The 24,364-nt window shown below is 34.8% G+C and overlaps 1 protein-coding gene across 1 annotated transcript in view; it reads right to left on the bottom strand.

Annotated features, from left to right (window-relative positions):
* The window catches only part of TMEM135 (transmembrane protein 135), a 224,548-nt gene that overhangs the window by 7,753 nt on the left and 192,431 nt on the right, over nt 1–24,364 (bottom strand). The window contains exons 7-12 of the mRNA XM_026015215.2: nt 19,922–19,963; nt 11,496–11,642; nt 8,966–9,035; nt 5,290–5,457; nt 2,162–2,225; nt 1,093–1,169 (exon numbers count right to left, since the gene is read on the bottom strand). Coding sequence (XP_025871000.1) covers nt 1,093–1,169; nt 2,162–2,225; nt 5,290–5,457; nt 8,966–9,035; nt 11,496–11,642; nt 19,922–19,963 — 568 coding nt within the window. The remainder of the gene's footprint in view (nt 1–1,092; nt 1,170–2,161; nt 2,226–5,289; nt 5,458–8,965; nt 9,036–11,495; nt 11,643–19,921; nt 19,964–24,364) is intronic.

Raw genomic sequence — 24,364 nt, 5'->3', positions numbered from 1 at the left:
TTTAAAAGAATTCTCACTAAGAACTACTAAGAAGAAATAATAACAGATTATGACCATTTTGCAATTCTCAATGTAATAGTAAATGATTATTACCATGATTATTAAATGGCTGCTAAAACAATTAGGTGGAAGCCTAATAGGGAGCCTATGTTAGCTCTATTAACACTGAGCCCACTGACCAATCTTATCATCTTGAAAAGGGAGACAACCAGACATTTCTGTGCTTCCCAATGTGATGCAATGGAAATTCATACACATAGTAAATGTGAGCTATTTCTGTCCCCTTCTACCTTCTAAAAATTGAACCTGAACTGCTTAAGCCTTTAAATCTAATTAACAGTTTACAGGAGATATGTGGGTTAAAGAAACATGTTAATACCACCAGTGAAGCTACAATCAGCAAAATCCGGAAGTCAGAATTCCACAGAACTAATAACCTAGATCTTCAACAAATAAATGGCAAGGAAAAAAAAAAAAAAAGATGGGGGCGGTGGGGGTGGGTGGAGGGGAGGAGAGTTGCTATTAAAAACTAAGAGACATTGGATCCCAATTAAAACAAAAAGATTGCAAAAAGACATCTGAGAGACAAGCAGTGAGAATATAAGCTCTAATTGGATATATATTAATTATTAAAGAATTACTAGGTTTTTAAATGTATGAGGATAGTATTTTGATTATACTTTGGTATTACCACTGATCTATTTGTTTTTAAGGAGTCTTTATCCTGTAGCCTTATTCTTTAAGGAGTCTCTATTCTGAGTTGGAAGAAGTGATATGATGTCTGGGATTTGCTTCACAGTAATTTAGTACTTGTGGGGTTGGGACAGTACAGATGGAATGAGATTGATCAAATGCTGTTACCTGTTGAAGCTGTATGATGGGTACATGACGATTAGTTACTTTATTCTTTCTACACTTGTGTATATTTGAAAAAAACACACGTTAAAAAAGAAGAAACAGAAGAAGTGACTTTGTAAATACTTTTATAGGATTGATTTGCTCTTGTAATTGGGATATAAATTCGCTATGAAACCAGCTAGAAAAGCTCTATATCCATTTAGAAGCTTACTTGCACAAAAAATGTTTGCTTACCTCCACCAATTTGGAAGCTAAATACATGGAAATTGTTGTACTTTTATAAAACATCATTGATACTCCTGCCAAAAACCCTGAAATAACAAATAAAGCAAAACTGATCAAATCTCAAAGTATTTGTTAGTTAAGTCACTCAGAAATGTCAATTCACTTAAGTAAGACAGAATTATCTGTAGCACTCTTTTGTTATACAAATTAAGGACAGTAATAGACTTGACCACATTAAAATGGGGTAGATTTGTGGGTATCATATATTTTTAAATTAAGAAATCGACCTTCAGAGTTAGGAACACATAGTTCTGATATACATATTACAAGAAACTTCACATTCTAAATTTAACTTTAAAAACAACAGTAGTCTTGACAAATAAAATGATCTTCAAAAAGAATTTTTAAAGGCTATTGATATCATTTCTGATTTTAAGTGGAAATATTTATCAATCTATTCTTCTAACAGCTCAAATTACTTTTAGTGCTATCATCACAATTCTCTCCATAGCAGTACCTTCGTTCTATAAATGGAAGACCAAGGTAGGGGGAGGACTGGAGTACTATAAGCAGGTGTATTACTAATAAATATCTGAAAATTGTCAATTTAACTAACATGTCAATTTAACAAGTAGCTTGTATGCTGCAACCTGTAAAAATGTTAATCTTATGTCTTACTTTTCACAAAATTATTTAAGTTTCTAAAAAATAAAAATATGTTTTATTAAACTACATGTCATGTGCCAATAGCAAAAACAGAATACTTTAAGAAACAGAACAGCACTTCTTTTAGTCACAAAATTTTTTATGTTTTATGTTCTTTTATGACTCAGTCCTAGGATTTCTGGCCTGTTGCAGGGCAGATAACCAAGTCATTATACTGCCAATTCAAAACACCAGGTGGCAAGAATGCCTTGATAAGTTAAACTTTGGAAATATAAAATATTTGGACTAGTGCCTCAATAGGGATTCTATTACAGAGAGAGTTACACAGAAATCAGATGAATTTGGAAACTATTTCTGCATCATCCCTACTACTGATTGATACAATAATAATTTTAATTTATCATTGCTTTACCAGCTATAATAGCATGCAGTTCATCATCCAGGTTTCTGACCCAGCGTAGGAAGCAACTAGTACCCTGTATCAAGAAGAAAATGCAATGACTTCAGTTGTTTCATTTCTAGACAAGATGCATGTAACATCTATAATGAGTGAGTCACTAGCTGACTGTGGAGGCAAACTGGTAATCTTCTCTAAATCAAACTAAATATATGATTGGAAAAATTATCAACAATAACCTGCTATAAAGTTATTCAGAGTTCTGGACAGACTCTACTAAGAAATTATACATAACATTTTTATTGTCATGGTTTTTCATAATGAAAGCATAAATTATACTTTGCTTCGATGTAGTCACTCCCACTCTAACAAGGAGAAAAGAATTCTATAGCTCAGAGAAGATATTTTCAATATGAAGATGAAATAAAGGCTTTCTCCGGTGGATAAACACCAAGAAGATTCATCACCTTACAGACCTACATTACCAAAAATGTTAGAAGGTAGTTCTCAAAGGAGAATGAATATAATGCCAGTTTAGATCTGTAAAAAGAAATGAGCTCCAAAATGAAGATAAATTTAGAAGACATTTTTTAATGTTATTTCAATAAAAATAAATTAACTGTCTAAAGCAGTGTCAGAAAATTATGGCCCACTAGCCAAATCTGCCCTGGCACCTGTTTTTATATGGTTCATGAGCTAAGAATATTTTGATACTTCTCGATGGATGAAATAAATAAAAGAATAAGATTCTGTGACATGTAAAAATCCTATCATATTGTAATTAAAGTATAATACAGTTTTACTAGAATATAGCTCCTTTATTTATATATTGCCTATAGTTGCTTTCACACTACAACCACAGAGCTGAGCAGTTGTGACAGAGACCAACCATATTGTCCACAAAGCTTAAAACAGTTATCACCTAGTCCTTTACAGAAACATTTTCAGATTCCTGGTCTAAAACAAAAATGGTAACAATGTATTGTGGGGTTTACAACACATGAAAAGATAAATTTATATACCACAAAGGATGAGAAGGAGGAATCTGAAGTACAGTGTTGTAAGATTCTTACACTATGCATGAGGTGGTATAATATTTGAAAAAAACTAATGAATTTTAAATGTTTACTCTAAATGCTAAGGCATTCACTAAATTTAAAAAGAGGTATAAATAGTAAGCCAATAGTGAAGAATACAAAACAAATTAAAAATTAATAAAAGTAAAATATAAGAAATAAAAAAATCTAGGAGATAGAAAAAGGAAAAAAAAAGTGGGTTAAATACAAAACTAGCAAGAAGAAAGATTTAAACTAAACCATATCAAAAAGTATATTAAATGTAAATAGTCTAAACATACCAATTAATAGAGATTATCCAACTAGATTAAAAGGAAGAACCAACTACATCTATCTAAAAGAAATCAACCTCTAAACTGAAGACATGGAAAAAAAATTAAAAAAATAAATAAACTGAAGACATGGAAAGATTAAAGCAAAAGAATAGAAAGACTATATATCAAATATAATCAAAAGAAAACTGGACTAGCTGTATTAATATCAGGCACTGCAGACTCTGAAGCAAGAATGTTACCAGGAATAAAGAGGAACATTACAAAATGAAAAAAGTTCACTAAGAAGACACAGAAGAAATATGGATTGTTTCCCTGTCCTTTTCTCAATTACATTCTCAAAAATATGCTAACAGCACTGACAATTTTAAATTGCATGTGGCTTTGGAATACACTGTATTATTATTTTTTATAAGACATTTTCTGACCTAGGTGTATTTTTCTGTAGTTTAATGCCACTAGTTTGTATTAACTGAACAATTAAATAGTAACAGAAATTAAAGCATACAAATAAAAACATGCTCTGAGATATGCTAGATGGTGGAGAATAACCAACCTGGGATAAAAATGTTGAAGATAATCAACATGTAACTTCTTGAGTGTTACACTCAAGAATTTACGTTAAGAATAAATACAAACTCTATGACATGAGAAACAAAAAAGAATATGAATATAAACATATAATTGCCAAAGTTCTGTCCTATTAGCTCTTATGTGTTCAAAAACATTAGTAATGTTTCCTAGTCAAACAACATTGAAAATACTTTCAATATTACTAATATTTCTAACAAGTAATTAACTGTAGTTTATCATTTGTTGCTTCTATTCTCCTGCCCATTTCAAAATACTTCCCCCATATCTACCTTTTATAAGTAAACTTTTACATAAAATGATACATAACCATCTTATCCAAATTGACTCCAAAAATCAAGTTTCCCAGTATTAATTTTTATTTTTTTAGTTTGAGAACAAAGTGTATATGTGTGTGTGTGTGCGTGTGTACAATTACCCTTAATTAACACATTTTACCATCTGGAATCTACATTTAGATTTAGAATGTAAATTTCTGATAGTTAATAAAATGTCAGTAATATGATTTATATTTGAGTGATTCCTATTACACAAACATCACTACTTAAAATTTCAGAGTACTACTTCATGGATGATCCCTACATATGCGCTTAGGTGTAAGCTTATACATGTGTAGATTATGTTTACAGGAACATGCAGACAGGGGTAGAAGAATGTTCACTACAGTTTTTTGAGAGAATGCAGTAAGAATACTGAGTAGGTCTAAGAGGGATACTAAGTCATTGCTTATATAAGTTACAAAAGGAAATCTTCACTGGTTCTATCCGAGTGCTCATATCAGCTGGAAGCATCTGAAATATGTTTAAACTAATAACCAGACAGTAAGTATGATTAAGAAATACAAATAGACCATATATATTAATATCACTTTTGCTGTTGGAAATAGTAAAAAGTTTGTATTTTTTCAGTATCTTCAATTATTGACCAAAAAAAAGTAAGTCTTTGAGAATTTTTAGTATTATGTATAAATGCAAATATGTCTACATTTTCAAGGACATTAAGTAACATTTTTAAAAGAAGAAATTTCTCTTTTCCTTTCTCTTTTCCTCAATTCCCAATATACTGTGTGTATTTGGAGATGTTAAGATATTTATGAATACAATAGAAAGAAAAAAAAATGACAGATGGGTAAAGGCCATATCTCATTCTGATAGGAGCCATGTTATTTATTTCCCATTTTTCTTTCCTCTTCTGAAAGCCTTACCTTGTATATACTAACAAAAGAGCCCAGAAAAGCTCCAAGCTGGAAGTTTTCTTTATTGTAGAAAAGAGAAAATAGCCGGGATGGCTGTGTAAACAGATGCCTGAAAGCAGAGGGAATTCGGAGACAACACTGGATCAAGTATCCCACACTGAACATTCTGATGAAACCCTAGAAAACATTGGGATAGATTTTAATTTACATACAAATTTCTAAGTTCAATAGATATGAATTTTACTATAGCAGAATCCAAACAGAACTCAAAATAAATAAGTAAATAAATCACACAAGTATATATCAAAGTATTTTCAAAATTAAGTCTTAAAGACCTCAATTTTAAAACAATTACCTTAAAATAAGGGTAAATTTTTTCAGTGACTATACTTTCTTTGATTTCCAAAACTTTGAAAGTCTCACAAGCACTGGCCAAGCTTGTCTGTGCATCAAAATTTCAGTTCTTGACATCTTGTTAATATTGTTAAAATAGGATTTATAATTCCTAAACTGCAACTGAATTTTGGGAACAAAAGTGCTAAAATTCCAAAAAAGCAGTTAATAAAACCAATTATTGCTTAGAAATTTTAACAGAGAACTCTACTTAATAAGTAGGAATTCTTTTGACAGAAGAAAATAATTTTATTTTTAGACCTTTGGTATCAACTTTTTAAATGGGTTAAAATAATTCTCCCGGTTAAAAAAAAAAATCATTATACCTAGGTTTTTATTTCTATGCTCAACTGTGCCAGGCTAAAACATCTCTAAGAAATGGTAGCCTTAAGATATACTAAACAAAACTTGAAAAAACAAATCCACTACAAAGTCATATTTGCTGCCAACATATTTTTGTATTATCTGCAACTATTTATAGTGCAAAAGGGAACAGAGAGGAAGACAAGTATTGATCAATTTCATTTCAGTACTTAAGGCAATGAAATTTAAACGTCACTTCACACTGAGAGACTGAAAAATTCCAATTAGCATAAAAGCAAATGTTATATAAAAGAACAGTATTTTATGGGATTCAACCAATACACTATAATACTGGTCTCCCATTCTCCTCCTCTCTCACCACTACTGGGATGGAAAAATGTCTACATTCCTGCTAAGTTCCAAAGGTCAGGTTTGTATCTTCCAGATAGCAGCCTTCTTTATTAGAAAAAAACTGAATTACTACGAAGAAACATTTGTTAATTTACCTGAAACTATCTAATACTTGGCTAAAACATGAAAATTAAATTGTCTGACCAAGTAGCATAAATTACCATGCATTTTCTTAACTGAAAGTGCCTAGTATACGTTTAATGTATGAAGTGTTCACAGTTTATCTTGCCATTAATAATCTTAACAATATTCAGCTAAGGATTCAAAGATCACACTCATGTTCAATCTCTCCATGCTATTTTCAGGAGATCTATTCATCCTTCCATCCATTCACCCTTTCATGTATTCAGAAAATATACACTGAAGGCCTCTTATGTGCCAACTGGGGAGAAAGTGGTAGAGAGGACACAATGTTCTTGCCTTCATGGAGCTTCATGCTCATTAGAGAAAGAGCAAATAAATTAATAAATAAAATAATTACAGGTTACATTGAGTGTTGTGCAGGAAATGATTAAGACTCTAGGAGGGAAATTAACAGGCAGCCTGTATTAAATTGGATGGTAAGGGAAGGTGACAGAGGATGTGACACTTAAACAGAAAAGAGAAGGAGCTTGCATGAGGGAAGCATTTCAGATTGCTTCAACAGAAAGCACAAAAACAAAACAGAGACTGGCAGTTATGAGGCACCAACAAAATGTATGAATGGAGCATACTGAGTTGAGGAGAAGGCTAATTCACATGAATATTTACTCAGGGATATGATTTAACTATGGTATAACTGAGCTGATAGAATAATGAGGTGCACTGGCAAAAATATTTTACTCTATTTGTAGTGTAAATTCTTCACTTCCAGGTCTCCAAATAATTTTACATTCATGGACAATATTCCAATTTATAGATAAATTGCCAGGTATATAGGACTGGTACACATTTAAAACAATGTCTTCCTTCCTCGGTAATTCCCTCCCAACTTTCTCACATAGGTATATTTTTTTAATATCACTTCCCCTCTTCCCAAACTTTCTCAAATACCTCTGACTTAACCAGAGTATTTTTCCTAGCTCCCTCCTTGAAGTTACCCCTTAAATCAGAATTATGTCCAGTTGGAGGAAATCAACTCCTGTCTGGGAGCTGGCACAGCCTGAGGCTGCCAGCAACACTGCTTCCCCCACACCTCCACGCCCGACATTCAAGTGGGGCAGGAAATCAGACTTGGGAGGAGTGCATCACCACACAACTGAAAAAATCCTCTAACGATTTAACCTCCAGTCATATCTTCAGGGACCCTAAGGGTAGTGTTGGCTTGGGCACATGCCAGCAGCAACATCAGACCACAGGCATTCACACTCTTAAGCACTAATGTGATACAATCCCTCCCTTCCAGAGTGGGTGCCGGAAGGCAGTCTTTTAGGGTGCTATGCAACTGCTCGGTATCAACTGAGTGGGAACTAGGTATGATGAGAAAGAACATAAATTTCTTGAAGATCAGGGTTGTTAAAGAACTTGTAGCAGGTGGCCACACTTGTGGCAGACTATCTGCAACGAAAATAACTTCCTTCCCAGACTGGGTGGTGATGGAGGATGGGGGATGACAGGCACAGGATGGGGAAGGGCGAGGAGAGACACACTGGCACACTAACATATTAGGGAGTGAGGAATTTATGCCAGCGGGCAGAGCTGACTTCCTTACTGTAGAGCAACTGTGGACATGCTCCAGTTATCTCCATGCCTTAAAAAATGTAACAGCTTTGCAAGTCCAACACCAAATGCCACCGTACCAGATTATGCACAGCATATGTGTGATACTGCTGATTCACTCATACACAGTATACTCCAGGGGCCTTGTTCTAGAATGTATTCTTTTTTTTTTTTTTTAAAGACTTTATTTATTTATTCATGAGAGTCAGAGAGAGAGAGAGAGAGGCAGAGACACAGGCGAGGGAGAAGCAAGCCTCCTGCAGGGAGCCCAATGTGGAACTCGATCCCAGAATTCCAGGATCACAACCTGAGCTAAAGGCAGGTGCCCAACCACTGAGCTACTCAGGTGTCCCCAAAATGTATTCTAATGAAAATATGGTATGAAGTGCAAATTTTAGTAACTATTTTTCTGTCTTTCTTTGCTGTTCTTTAACCTTCCCTTCCACTTTGAAAGTTTTACACTAATCTTGAAATAAGCGAATTTTAAAATTATTTAACCAAGGATCTGGTAAATGAATACTAAAAGATAAATTGTCACCTATTTTTCACAAATTTCTTATTCTTCAAGTCAAACGCAAAGAATGATAGCAATTATTATCCATTTTTCCATCTACTTTGAAACCATGTTTTAATTAAAAAGATTCTATATGGGGTACCTGGGTAGCTCAGCTGGTGGATGTCTGACTTTGACTAAGGTCATGATCTCAGGTCCTGAGATTGAGCCCAGCATCTGGCTCTGTACCCAGCGGGAGTCTACTTTCCCTCTCTTTTGCCCCTCTGCCCCTTGTGCTTTCTCTCTCTCTCTCAAATAAATAATTTTTTTTAAAAATTATTTTTATACATATCCCCAGAGCTAATAGTGATACTTTTATATACTTACTTTAATACAATAAGAGATGCAATTATCTTCATAGTGTTTGCAACATCTATGCCTTGGTCCGTGCTTACATCTGAAATAAAACAAAAATAATAAATGATGCGCATGTACGTAGATGTGCTTAAAGTTCTCTAACCAAAAAAGGAGAAAACATTACCTACTTGTTTCTAAATATGTGCATCTTTTGATTTTTTGGGACATAAAAAAGCAAAAATAACATTTGTTTTCTTTTTAGTTCACCATTTGACACAGGGCATAAAATATATGACTGCAGTCAAAATACTTAAATGTGGAACAGAAAAAAAACATTGGTAAATATTTGTGACTAAATATGAAAAATATGTATATATTATCTCTATACTCTGCCAAATCTTCTAGAAGCTTTAAGTTGCTTACTGTAGAATATAAAGGACATAAATCATCCAGGAAGTCAGTACTTGAGCAACAATCATAATGAGAAAGTGCTCAGGTTACAGGAATTTATACTTAATTATATTTGAGAGAAAACATCTGGAAAAGAAACATGATATAGTATTAAAATTCAAAATTTAGTTTTTAAAATAAATATAGTAATAGATCATGCGGGAATTCAAAAGTAGGTTATTTGTGTTTGAAATGCAAACCACTTGGTCCTCTAGTGTTTAGTAAATGATTCTGCCGGGGGGACTACTGTTCAAGACATACGGATTTTTAATTATTTCGTATGTTGACTCCAGGACTACAGATTCACTTGAGGCATAAAAAAGTAAGTAAAATATCTAAATGGGTCTAGCTCTCCCCCTTTCTCTTTGAAGCATTCATGTTCCAAAATGAGTTGTCTTTATAACTCTTGCAGACTGCAGTTCATTAATTATCTTCATGGCTGGAACAGATTAACTTTCTCATTTGTAATAATAAGTCATAGAGTGATATTCTGGCTCCAAATCTCTATAATTGCATTTGCACACTGATTAGCAAAACCCTTTCGGAAATCCAATTCTTCAGCACAGCTGGAGTATACAGGCAGCCTTTCACAGACAGGGTGACAGCAGTAGTTTCTACTTATGTCATCAATGGGGCATATCTGGCCATGTGAAGTTGAGTGGTTAAAGCTGGGGCCTCAAAGAGGTAAATCAGAGAAGGGTGGCTGTATGTAAACCATCACTCTTCATACTTTAAGTGTCCTCTTCAAAGACATTCCTCAGCCAGTGCTACTGGAACTACACAGAAATCGTTAGACTATCTTTGCTAGTGAAGTCAAGTACTGGTATCAGCTATACTGTCATTTAATCTTCCCTTAGTCTGTTATTAAAATTTCTCAAATCCTAGACTACCCATTTCCTGTCTTATCTGCTCTGCTGATGTATTACCCTGCATCTGCCTTCATAGCAGTGGACTCACTGTGGCCAGTTGGACAAGTTCTGCCATGCATGACCTGATTAGTTCTGATACCCAAGGCATCATTCACCCACATAATACATTCTCTGCATTCCCTCGACTTGGTGATATGATTTCCACGAACAGGGATTCCCTGCCTCTTTTCTCCACTCAGGTGATCCATAACTATTTTCGAACTTAAGAAGTTTATTAGTAATCACACTAGTGGGTATTTACCCAAAAATTATAAAACACTAATTCAAAGGGATATATGCACCTCCATGTTGACTGCAATGTTATTTACAACAGCCAAATTATGGAAGCAGTCCAAGCGTCCATCGATGAATGGATAAAGAAGAGGTGGTGTGTGTGTGTGTGTGTGTGTGTGTGTGTGTGTCTGGGTGTGTATATAAATGTGTATGTGTGTATCTCTCTGTACATAGGACCTTCAGAATCCAAGGTGGTTAAATCACTTGCCCAAAGTCACAAAGCCAGAAGGGGTGAAATGAGAGTCTAAGACTCATCTTCCCACAACTGATCCCTAACTTTATATATTGGCTATTCACTCAACACTCTCTAAAATATCATTACCAAGATTATTTTTACTAACTGATGTTCTAATTTTAAATCATTAATGTTCTTAAAATATCTATACTCAAATAAAAATATTATTTATAAGAAATTCAGACTTTTTTGTATAATATACAAATAAAGATGTTTTATTCCATTTCCAAAGCCCTGAAAATTTCTACTCTTAAAAGAGACAAATGTTTCTACTCTTACTCTTAAATGTAAAGCTTACTCCTTATTATTCCTGTATCTCCTTGAATATGTCCCAGAAGTTTTCTTTCTCCTTTCCACACTTGGCATATTTGATTAGCAACCTATTTCCTAAAGTTCCCCACTCTAGCCACCTGCAACTGTGCCTAGGTTTGACATAGAAAATTATTACATATTCATACAAATCTATTTTAAAGGCAGAGATGGTCTATAGTCCAGACAAAAATAATAGATTAACATTGACTTGCCCATTCTCTGTCTTTTATACACCTCTATGCACTGTTTCTGATGTAAAAAAAAAATTTATATATATATATATATATATATATATATATATATATATAAAAAACATCATATAAAACCGTGACAATGTTAAATATTAAGATAAAAAACTTACACTGAATCCACAAGTTTCCTGATTAGAGCAATTATATTCATTCTTCTTGGCTTTTCTTCATGTTTCTCTGTTTTTTGTTCCACTTTTGCATATGCTGCTTCTGGTGAATAAGAATGTGTGGGAATTTCTTCCTTCCCTACAATAAATCTAAAGAAAAGAGTACAATGTGAGGCATTTTCACCTTTAAAAAAGACAAGACAATAAGGAAAAAAAAACCCTGATTCTGTTGATATACAAATACATTTTGGAGAGTATTTATCATTTGAAATAATATTTTTCAAAATTTACATAAGATCTTATGCTTTATAAATAACAGGCTCTTAAAATATGAATACTTAGAAAATGTTGACAGCCATTTCTTTAATAATGCAAATTCTTCTATTAAGTTTTCTATCTTAATTCCAGCATAGTTAACATACAATGTTATATTAGTTTCAGGAGTACAACACACTGATTCAACAATTTCATATATTATTTAGTGTTTATGAAGATATGTGTACTATTAATCCCCTTCACCTATTTCATCCATCCCCCACCCACCTACCCTGTAGTAACCATCAGTGTGTTCACTATAGTTAAGAATCTGTTTCTTGGTTTGTCTTTCTCTTTTTTTCCCCCTTTGCTCATTTGTTTTGTTTCCTAAATTACACATATGAGTAAAATAATGTGGTATTTGTCTTTCTCTGGCTAGCTCCATCCATGTTGTTGCAATGGCAAGATTCATTCTTTTTTGTGGCTCAATAATATTCCATTACACTCCACACACACACACACACACACACACACACACACACACACACACACACCACATCCATTTATCCATTCATCTCTTGATGAACACTTGGGATGTTTCCATAATTTAGCTATTGTAAATAATGTGGAATAAACATAAGGGTACATGTATCTCTTTGAATTAATGTTTCCGTATTTTTTGTGAATATGGTGAATAGCCAGTACTGTGATTACTAGACTGTAGAATAGTTCCATTTTCAACTTTCTGGGGAATCTCCTGTATACTCTTTTCCAGGATAGCTGCACTAGTTTGCACTCCCACAAAAAGCAGGATATTCTTTCCTGCTTTGTCAAAGATTAACTGACCATATAATTGTGTAAAGTTTACTTCTGGTTTTCTATTCTGTTCCACTGATCTATGTACCTATTTTTGTGCCAATACCATACTGTTTTGATTATTAGAGATTTGTTTGGAATTATGACACTTCCAACTCTGCTTTTCTTTTTTCTTTTCTTTTCTTTTCTTTTCTTTTCTTTTCTTTTCTTTCTCTCTTTCTCTCTCTTTCTTCTTTCTTTCTTTCTTTCTTTCTTTCTTTCTTTCTTTCTTTCTTTATCTGACAGAGAGAGCCTACGTATTATTAGAGCTTTGTTTGGAATTATGACACCTCCAACTCTTCTTTTCTTTTCTTTCTTTCTTTCTTTCTTTCTTTCTTTCTTTCTTTCTTTCTTTCTTTCTTTCTTTCTTTCTTTTCTTTCTTTTAAACATTTATTTATCTGACAGAGACAGCCTGCGTACACAAGCAGGGGGAGCAACAGACAGAGGGAGAGAGAGAAGCAGGCTCCTTGCTGAGCAGGAAGCTTGATGGGGGGGGGAGGCGTCCCAGAACCCTGGGATCATGACCTGAGCCAAAGGTCAGGTCTTAACCTGACTGAGCTTAACCAACTGAGCCACCCAGGGGACCCTTTGCTTTTCTTTTTCAAAACTGCTTTAGCTATTCAGGGACTTTTGTGGTTCCAGAAAAATTTTCAGATTATTTGTTCTAGTTCTGTGGAAATGTTGGCATTTTGATAGGGAATACATTACATCTGTAGATTGCTCTGGGAAGGACACTTTTACAATATTTGTTCTTCCAATCCATGAGCACAGATTATCTTCCCCTTGTTTGCATCATCTTCAACATCTTTTAACAATATTTTATAGTTTTTCAGTCTTTTACCTCCTTGATTAAGTTTACTCCCATTTTATTATTTTTGATGCAATTGAGACTGCTTTTTAAATTTCTCTTTCTTTTGCTTCATTATTAGTATATAAAAATACTGTGATTTTCTATATGTTGATTTGGTATCCTGCAATCTTACTGAGTTCCTTTATCAGTTGTAGCAGCAGTTTTTTTGGTGAAGTCTTTAAGGTTTTCTACATATAGTATCATGTCATCTGCAAATAGAGAAAGCTTTACTTCTTTCTTACCAACTTGGATGCCTTTTCTTCTTTCCTCTTTTCTGATCACTGTAGCTAGGACTTTCAGTACTAATGTTAAATATGAATGGCGAGAATGGACATCCCTGTCTTGTTCCTGATCTTAGGGGAAATGTTTTCCATTCTTCATCACTGAGTATTATATTAGGTGTTGATTTTTTTTATGGCCTTTATTATGTTGTGGTGTTCCCTCTAATTCTATCTTATTGAGGATTTTTATCATAAATGGATGCTCTATATTGTAAAATGCTTTTTCTGCATTTTACATTGAAATGATCATGTAGTTTTTATTCCTTCTTTTAATGATATGATGAATCACATTGATTGCCTTGTGAATACTGAACCACCCTTCCACCCCAGGAATAAATTCCACTTGGTTCTGGTGAATGATTTTTTAATGTATCATTGGGTTCAGTTTGCTAATATTTTGTTGAGAATTTTGGCATCTATGTTCACCAGAGATATTGGCTTATAGTTCTTTTTGTAGCATCTTTAGTTTTGGTATCAGGGTAATGTTGGCTTCACAGAATGAATTAAGAAGTTTTCCTTCTTCTATTCTTTGGAATAGTTTAAAAAGAATAGATGTTAACTCTTCTTTAAATGTCTGGTAGAATTTTCCTGTGATGCCATCTGGTCCTGGACTTTTGTTTACTGGCACATACATTAACATTCTCCTACAATCTTTTTGTATTTCTGTGCTATCAGTTACTATTTCTCCCCTTTCATTTATAATTTTATTAATTTGAGTCCTCTTTCTTTTTTGTGAATCCTGGCTAATGGTTTATCAATTTTGTTGATCTTTTCAAAGAACTAGCTCTTGGTTTCACTGACCTGTTCTATTGTTTTTTTCAGTTTCTACTTTATTTCTGCTCTAATCTTTATTATTCACTACCTTATCCTGGTTTGTGGTTTTGTTTGTTGTTCTTTTTCTAGTTCCTTTAGATGTAAGGTCAGGTTGTTTATTTAGGATTTTTCTTGCTTCTTGAGGTAGGCCCATATTGCTAAACTTCCCTCTTAGAACAGCTTTGACTGTATCCCAGATTTTGGACTGCTGTGTTTGCATTTTCAATTGTCTCCATGTATTTTTTTTTTCATTTTTGATATCCTGGTCAGCCCATTTATTGTTTAGTAGTATGTTATGTAACCTCCATGTATTTATGTGCTTTTCATGTTTTTTCTTGTGCTTGATTTCCAATTTCATAGCATTGTGGTCAGAAAATATGTAATTTTATGACTTCAATCTTTCTGAATTTGTTGTGACCAGTTTGGTGACTTAATATGTGACCTATTCTGGAGAATGTTCCATGTACTTGAACACAGTGTGCATCCTGCTGTCTTAAGATGGAGTGTTTTGACTCTGTTAGCTTCATCTGGTCCGATATGTCATTCAAAATCACTGGTTCTTTGTTGATTTTCTGCTTGGATGATCTATCCATTGATGTAAATGAGGTGTTGAGGTTCCCCTACTAGTACTGTATTACTATTGATTATTTTCTTTATGTTTTGTTATAAACTGCTTTATGTATTATGAACCATGTTGGTTCATGGATATTTACAATTGTTATACCTTCTTATCTGATTGTACTGTTTATGAGTATATAGTGTCCTTCCTTAACTCTTGTTATAGTCCTTGTATGAAAATGTATTTTGTCAATATAAGTTGCTGCTCAGACTTTCTTTTCACTTCCATTTGCATGATAAATGTTTCTCCATCCCTTTACTTTCAGTCTTCATGCATCTTTAGGTCTAAAATGAGTCTCTGGTGGGCAGCATATAGATGGATCTTGCTTTTTTATCCATTCCATCACCATGTGCTTTGATTGGAGCATTTAGTCCATTTACATTCAAAGTAATTAATTGATATGCATGCAATAATTGCCATTTTGTTACTTAAGCTTATTATTTTTCCTAAGATTTATTTATTTATTGATTGATTGATTCATTCATTCATTCATCCATCCATCCATGAGAGACACAGAGAAAGAGGCAGAGACATAGGCAGAGACAGGATCAGGCTCCCCATGGGGAGCCTGATGAGGACTTGATCCTAGGACCCCTAGGTCTCACAACCTGAGCCAAAGGCAGGTGCTCAACCACTAAGCCACCCAGGTGCCCCTATTTTTATAGTTACTCTATGTTCCTTTCTTCTTTTGCTCTCTTCTTTCATGATTTGTTGGCTTTCTTAAGCAAAATATTTGGATTCCTTATTCTTTCATTTTTACGATTACTGTTTTTGACTTGTGGTTACCATTAGGTTTATTTATAACATCTTCTGCAGATAGCAGTCTATGTTTAGCCAATGGTCACTTACCTTTGAACTCATTCTTTACTCCTCCCCTCTCCACATTTCAGATACTTGGTATCATATTTTACATCCTTTTATTTTGTGCTTCTCTTGACCGACTTTTATAGATTTACTTATTTGTGGGTGTGTGTGCTTCCTGCTTTTTTCTTACTCTTATTTATGGTTTTTGTTTTCCTCTTACAAAGTCTCTCTTAGCATTACTTGTAGGGCTGGTCATGGATTATTTTAACTTTTGTTTGTCTAGGAAACTCTTTCTCTTCCAAGTGACAGCCTTGATGGATAGAAAATTCTTGGCTGCAGAATTTTCCCCTTTGAGCACTCTGAATATATCATACCAGTCCCTTCTGGCCTGTAAAGTCTCTGCTGAAAAATCAGCTGATAGCCTTATGGGGTTTCCTGTGTATGTAACTGTCTTTTCTTTTACAATCTTTAAAATTATTTCTTTATTGGGACGCCTGGGTGGCTCAGCGGTTGAGCATCTGCCTTTGGTTCAAGGCATAATCCTGGTCCCGGGATCTAGTCCCACATCATCCCCTTGCATGGAGCCTGCTTCTCTCTGCCTCTCTCTGTATCTCTCATGAATAAATAAATAAAAGTCTTTATCATTATTTTTTATCACTTTAATTACTATGTGTCTTGGTGTGGACCTCCTTATTGTCTGGGGGTTTGTTGGAGAGTCTTTGTGCCTCTGAATCAGGATCCCTGTTTCCCTACCAAGATTTGAGAAGCTTTCAGCTATTACTTCTTCAAATACATTTTCTGCCCCCCTTTCTCTCTCTTCTCCTTCTGAGATTCCTATAATGTGAATGTTATTATGATGGATGGAGTCACTGAATATTTTAAGTCTATTCTCATTATGCAGTATTTGTCTCTCACCTATTCAGCTTGATTGCTTTCCATTATGCTATCCTCCAGGTCACTTATAGGTTCCTTTGCATCTGTTGTATTTTTAATTTCATTTATTGAACTCTTTTTTTTTTAAGATTTATTTATTTATTCATGAGAGACACAGAGAGAGACACATGCAGAGACACAGGCAGAGGGAGAAGCAGGCTCCATTCAGGGAGCCCAATGCAGGACTCGATCCCTGGACTCCAAGACCACGCTCTGGGCCAAAGGCAGGCACTAAACCGCTGAGCCACCCAGGGATCCCCCATTTATTGAGTTCTTTATCTCTGTTATGTTTTTATCTCTTTCTCAAGGGTTTCACTGATGTCCTCCACCCTTTTCTGAAAGTCCAGTGAGTATCTTTATGATCACTAATTTAAATTCTCTATAAAGCATACTCATTTCTATTTCACTTAATCTGCTGTGATTTTGTCCTGTTCTTTCATTTGGGACATATTCCTCTGTTTCTTCATTTTGTCTATCTCTCTCCGTCAGTTTCTGTGTTTAGGAAAATCAACTACACCTACTGCTCTTGAAAGTAGCAGCTTATAAAGAAGAGGTTCTCTAGTGCCTTGCAGTTTAGTGTCCCATATTCACCAGAACCTGGTACTTCAGGAGAATCTCCTGTTTGTGTTGTGCCCTGCTGTTGTGTCTGGTTGCTTTTTCTTTCAGTCCAGACATCTTCACTCACTCTGCTTGTTGTGGGCTTTGCTTGCTCTTTGTGGTGTTAGTGAGAGACAAGCTGCAAGATCTAAAGAGGCAAGACTACAAGAGGGCTTGAGGGTCTTGAGGGTGAGATTAGCAAAATGTGCCCTGAGCCCAGGACCGAGGTCAGCAGGCTCGGAGTGGGCCAGTCCCCAGCAGAATGCATGTGCAAGGCACTCTGCTAAAAGGTTAGGTAGCAAGTGTCTGTGCAGTATCTCCCACAGGTGGCCCTGCATTTGTTCTGGGCAATAGAGGAGGAAAATGATGCCTGTCAGCTCCTTTGTTCCCAGAGAAGTCCCACAATACACTAGAAATAAGTATAAAGAGATCTTCCTCCTGGTTGTCCCAGGCACTGTGCAAACTGTCATTTCTATGTTGCCTCTCCATGGGCTGCTGTCTCTTTAAGGGCAGGACCCAAATATCACTCACTCTCCCATCTTGCTCAGTACTGAGTCAGCTGACTTTTTAAGCTCCAGGCTCCAAATCCTGGTCGTTATACAAACTCATGGAATTCAGCCCATCCGGTTTTCAAAGCCAGATGTGATAGGAATTTGTCTTCCAGTTTGGGCTCCCCAGTATGAGAAACTGTTTCTTTTCCCTCTCTACATCTGCAGCTCCCTCCCTCCTGTGGGCAGCTCGCAATCACTGTTTCTACCCTTTCTAACCTCTCAGATGCAGCTTCTTTTCTACGTTTAGTTGTGGAGTTTGTTCTGCCTGTCTTTGGATTGTTTTCTAGTTTTTTTACATGGATGTGAGTGATATCTATTGTCAACATGGGGTGGGGTGAGCTAGTTTCCTTGAATACCACCTGATTTTCTATTAATAACACCTTTTTTTCCAGGTACTTAGGTTTCAATACTTGGCTCATAGCAAGAATTGGAGGAGAAAGGGAAGAAGGAAAATATTAGTCTGTAGGTCTTCATTTCCTTCTATGCCAAGTCTAAACTTTGCCTCTTTCTCTTAATCCTCCACTATTGCCCAAATCTCAGTCCTTATCATTTCATCTTTCTTCCTTCTGATTCTCTTTTACAGTGTCCCAAATACTGTGGTCAGACTTATCTTTCTGAAACAATGTCAACTACTCTGCTCAAAACTCTTTGGTCACTCTCTACTGCCAATCTTATCAAGTTCAAATTTGTCTTTTTTGTTTGTTTGTTTGTTTAGGTCTTCCTGCCCTGCTCTGACCATTATTAAAAATAAAACCTTTACAGGCCCTAATACAAATTTGTCATACCAATTAAGTTGATTTTCCCACTTTTATCTCATGTTTCATGTTTATAATTTTCATGCTTTTGCTAACATTATTCACATCTACCCAGAAGGTTCTTCCTTTTCCCTTCTGGTTCTCTAAAGCTATCCTTCAAGTGCAGTTTAAGGCTTATCCCCATAAGAATACTAGCAACAATAACAGTCAACATTTCTTGAGCACTAAGTGCCATGCACATTTCTAAACACTTTTCATGCATTAACTAATTTGATCCACAGAATAATCCAATAAGATAGTCATATGAAATCTTTTCCTAGTGTATCGAAGCCTACCCTAGTTTTTCCCTCCTATACTTATAATAAATACTACATACCTAGTCTTCACTAGGCATCTACTATATGTACTTAGGAGAATAAAATAGGAACATTTATGATATAAACTGGAAAGGCATTAAGTTTCAAGTAAGTATATGAAGTCACTATGTGACATTAAATTAGTCAAGTATTCTTCTAAGCCTTAATTTCTCCTTCATGTCACATGGTCATAAAAATATCCATCTCACAGAACTGTTGTGAAAATTTCCTAATCCATGTGAAAATCTTGGTGACCTAATAAATACAATGCTAGTGCTGCTAACCAATGTTCCTGCAGTATCTATGACCATCTGGCAGTAACTATGATAAGAGATGGAGTACAGGGTGAAAAGCAGATTCTAGTGACTCTAATGAAGCTTATGATCTAAAATGTGTCTGACATGAGTCCTGTCCTAATGAAGCCTATAATGTGGTACTACACAATTCAGTACTTAATTTTGCAGTAATTGTTCATATGTAGCTTTGGCTTTCTAATGCTCCTTGAAGAGAGAGTTCTTATAATTCTTTCCTAACACCCAGTGATATGATATGGGACCTACAATAGGTCCCCCAAATAGTTGTTGATTGACTGATTTTTAAGGGAAAAGAAATCCAATAAATTATTCTTTTAACAAAATATCATAAAAATGTGATTTCTGCCATTACTTTCAGCTAGAAAACTGAGTCGATAAACATTTACTGTAATTATGTACAAGTGACATTACTTTTTTAAAAAATTAAATAAAATATACTACTTACCTAAGAGCAGAGAATGTAAATCCTTTCAAACCATCTTTGCACCTAAAATAATAAAAATGATAAAGTGACAATCTTTAAGATATGGAGTAGTATACTAAGTAGCTATTAAAATTTTTTCTGAAACTGTTTTTAAAACGTGAAATTCTTTTAGGACAGTGATCTGAGCAGTACAAATGCAACAAAGAATGAAGCAAGCCATCTTACACAGGATGATTAAAATTTCCTATGTCAAATCAACATTTAAGGCTCAACTCTAATATTTCCAGGTCAAAGAGAGATTTAAGTGTATCTTCTAAAAGGTTCTATGTGGACTTAAAATGAAGGCTGGGAGTAGAATATTCATTTTGCCCAATCCCTGGGGAGCAATTTGTTGAGAAGAAAAGGCCATATACACCTGCTGGGTATTATGAATAGGTCAATTCAAGGTTCTGACTTCTTACTTATTAATTCAGTGAATGCAGAGCAATGTAGAGTCGGCAGGCACAAAAAGGCTTCAAGTTTAGTTCAAGAGTTTTAACTTCTGAGTAAGTCCAATCAGAACAGATAACATAGCATGAGCAACAGCGTGAGTTCGGTGGGGGTGGGAGGGGGGTACAGATGCAGGAGTTCAAATAATTTTTATTGGGTATTTACTGTTGCTGGGCATTGTTTTGGGCACTTCATATGTGTTGTCTCATTTAACTATTTCACACCTCTATGAGTAGGTATTTCTCTATTCCATAGCTGGGTAGAGGCTCTTCCAAAATGCAGCAACTACCAAGAGGTCACAAAATAATGAGTAGTTAGAGTTCAGGAAAAAATTTTAAAAGTTCCTCTGACTTAACAGCTGTGGTTTTCTCTTACACCTCCTTCTGAAACAGTGTATTCCTTTTAGTTAGGGGGAAGGTTCAAATTGCATGACAATGAAGAAAAAAAATTTTTAAACAAGATTTTAAAATGGGGACATTACTATGCTACTCTTAGTGGCCTGTTTTACAAGTATGATAAAGTTACTAAAGAATTGTTGGATACTTAGTATCAGAATCCTTTGGAGAAACTGTAGAGATTGGTGATACAATGATGCTCAAATGTATGTTAATTTTAGACACTGGACATTCTTGGAGAAAAAGTACAGCCTCAAATCTAATTGGGCAATTCTCTCAGTATACCTTTTGTATGAAAGGTAACACAGATTTCTTATGTTTTTATGCATTTCCTATCTTAACAAGTGTAAATATAGACATTTTTACTGGAGGACACATAGAATCTCAGAAAAGAATTTAATTTGTGTGTACAGAGATCTTTTAAAACACTTAAGAATTCATTGTAATTAAGCAAAATTATCTACTTCATGGTCCTGTAGACCGCGAGAAATGTAATCACAGAATTTAGCAAACATACTACATAATTATTCACCCCACACAGAATGAGGGTAAAGGCAAAAGAATTCATATGTTGGGCTAAAAATATGCATGGGAAAATTATAGCATTAACCTTCTTAAACTTATCTTTTTCCATCTGAAGAAAGTGTTTCTCAGTAATTTAAAACCCATAATTTGGCAATTTCTAGGTAGGTGGGGGGTGAGGGGGTAGGCTAGGCATCTATTGACTGGAAAACAAAAAGCAGCAGATTGATTAAAAATTATATACAAATGGGAACAAATTTTGGCTTTGGTATGTTATTGTTAAAAGATAGCCATTTATCTTTGTGCAATGCTGAATAGATAAAGGGTTCTGACAACTAGGTCTAGTCATGATTGCATATTTGTGACCTTAAACAATAAATCTAATTGCAGACCAAACATCAAAAAGTAGCTTTCAAATAAAAAAGGGCATGTACAAATGAATTTGCAATTTCATTATGATGGAAGTTTGGTTCTTTCACCAAAACCCTGTGGGAAGCACTTCATATTGATAAAGTCTTAGCTTGAATTCAAAAGGGGCTATTCTTCTTTCCATTCATGTGTATAAGGTCTGTTAATGTAATTGAGGGTCAGATGTCTATGTCAAAAGAACAAAAAAGTAATTATTCCCCCAAGAAGAATCTTTAAAATAGTAATATCGCCCCGCATCTTTATACCAAGAATACTGTCTGAGCCTTAGCCTAACTATGAAACACTATCATAATCTGAGTTAAATGTAAGAAGTATGGTATGCACAGAAAGCTTTATACAGAAAAGATCCCCTTAGAAGGTGCCTCACTATTTAATGGATTCAGTTATTATAATGCAAATCAAATTACTTTCTCCATTCATGTATTAAGGCTCACTGATTTACTCAACAAATACTGACCGACTGCCTACTATGTGTAAGCACTAGTTTTAGTTCTAAGGAAGTTAACAGCAGACAACAGAGAATCTGTTTCCATACAGCTGACATTCTAGGTCAGGGAAAGGTACGACAAAACAAGTGAATACATCAGGTGGTGAAAATTGCTGTGGCAAAACATGAGGCAGGGGAAGAGGAGAAAGAGATGGGGTTGGGCCTTCTTATTTTACAGCGTGTGGTTCAGAAGGGCCTCTCCAAGAAGGTGAAATTGGATGATGTGATCAGCAGCCTTAGAGAAACAAGGGACGAGTATCTATCTGAAGGAAGAACAGGTAGAAAGTCCCTGATGAGGAGTTCGTGCGGCATGGAAGGAGATCACAGAAGTAGATTACTGTAACGGAGCAGAGCAGGAGGAGGTCACAGTACTAGTGGTGGAGAGGAGTGGTCTACTACAATCCTTGTAGACCCTTTAGCCATGGGAAAAACAACTCTGGATGGTTCTCAGCAGAAGAGTGACAAAGACCTGTCATAAATTTAACATAATCTCTGGCCCCTCATTGGAAAAGGAACTACAGGAAGGCAAGGTTAACAGCAAGGAGGCTAATTAGGCCCCCCTAAAAGATGACTGTGGCTTGACCAGATCATTAGGCAGTAGAGTAGAGGTAGAGATAAGTGGTTAAGACTTATCAAAAGTGCACTTCAAAAGCAGAGTTGGTGGAATTTCTTGATGGTTTGAATGTGGAGTCCAAGAGAAAGAGAAAATTTACAGATTATTAAAATATTTTTGATTGGAACAAACAGAAGGGTAAAATGTCCATTTTCTGAAGTGAGGAAGACTACAAGAGGGACAGGTTTGGGGAGAAAAATAAAAGTTTTATTTTGAACATGATAAGTTTGAGATGAATGTAATCTATGAAAGGAAATGTTAATGAAGCCAGGAGCTGCTGTACAGGTTTGGGGATCAAGAGGTGTGATTCACTTATAAGTGTAACTGAAATCCATAGGACTAGATACAATCACCTAGGAAATAAGTGCCAATAGAAAAAATATACAGGACTGAGTGTATTTTATTCCTCCATATTTTATAGTGCAGAACATCTGTTCTGGAGGGGAGGAAAAAACCCCAGAGTCATTTCTCTTCATAAGGAAATCCTTGTTTAATATAAAATCTCATTTTAATTTTTGAGTGTGCATAAATTTAATGCATATAAGTCATGTACAAACAGACTTTTCTATTACAGTTACCAAATAAATGGGATAAATAGTATGACTCAAACATAGTTACCGAATCTCTGCATTTGCAAGGTTATGTGTAAGGTTCAGGAAAGAGGAGGGGAAAAATTGCAGGATCATATCAAACAACTTAGGTGATACACAACTAATGCTAGAGGTTCTGGTTAGAATTTCATACCGTGGATAAAAAGGATAAAGTTTAATATTGTTTTCAGAATAATACACTTGGTCAAATGCCAATGGGAGAAGGAACCCAAAAGCATATTTTTTTAAATTGTAAGTGTAAATGATAGTTGAAAAAAACAATTTTGCCCACAAAGATTCTTTGTCTCACACTTAATTTCCATGAAATTACTTCCAGGAGATACTTTTATCTTTATTACCACATTACACCAGCAGATGTCAGTAGTAAACCATTTTTGGAACAGTTGATAGCTTTGTAATGTGATTTATCATCACACATAAGTTAGGTTTTCCCTTAAAAATACATTTACAGACATACAAAATATTGCTAATCTTAGTTATACTGCATTAAATTCACACAAGTGAATAATATTAGTTTTTCATTATAGTTGATGTTTCTGTTCCTATCATTCTATATAGTTATGAAATCTTTATGAACTCTCTACCATTTGACATCAACATTAAAATCTGATATATAAATGTGTTATATCATTATATGTTCTCTATTATGAAACAATGAAAACTATTTTGTTTCCTACTTTCTTTTATTAAATCTACGCAGTTTTAATTTGGTAAACATAATGGGATATAATTAGATGTAGTACTTTTTAAATGTTTAAAACATTTCTTGAAGACAATGCACAGTACAGTGTTAAGACTCTTGATTTGAACGATTCAAAGTCATAACTTCACTATCAACCTGGAGCAAACCATTTAATTTTAGGGATTAATTTTGTCATCTGTTACATGAGAGCCTGGAAATAAATTACCTTCATAGTT

The sequence above is a fragment of the Vulpes vulpes genome, chromosome 11 (assembly GCF_048418805.1).
Source record: "Vulpes vulpes isolate BD-2025 chromosome 11, VulVul3, whole genome shotgun sequence".
Classification (NCBI taxonomy): Eukaryota; Metazoa; Chordata; class Mammalia; order Carnivora; family Canidae; genus Vulpes; species Vulpes vulpes.
Note: the sequence above shows the minus strand (reverse complement) of the source record. Positions and strands in the feature narration are given on the sequence as shown.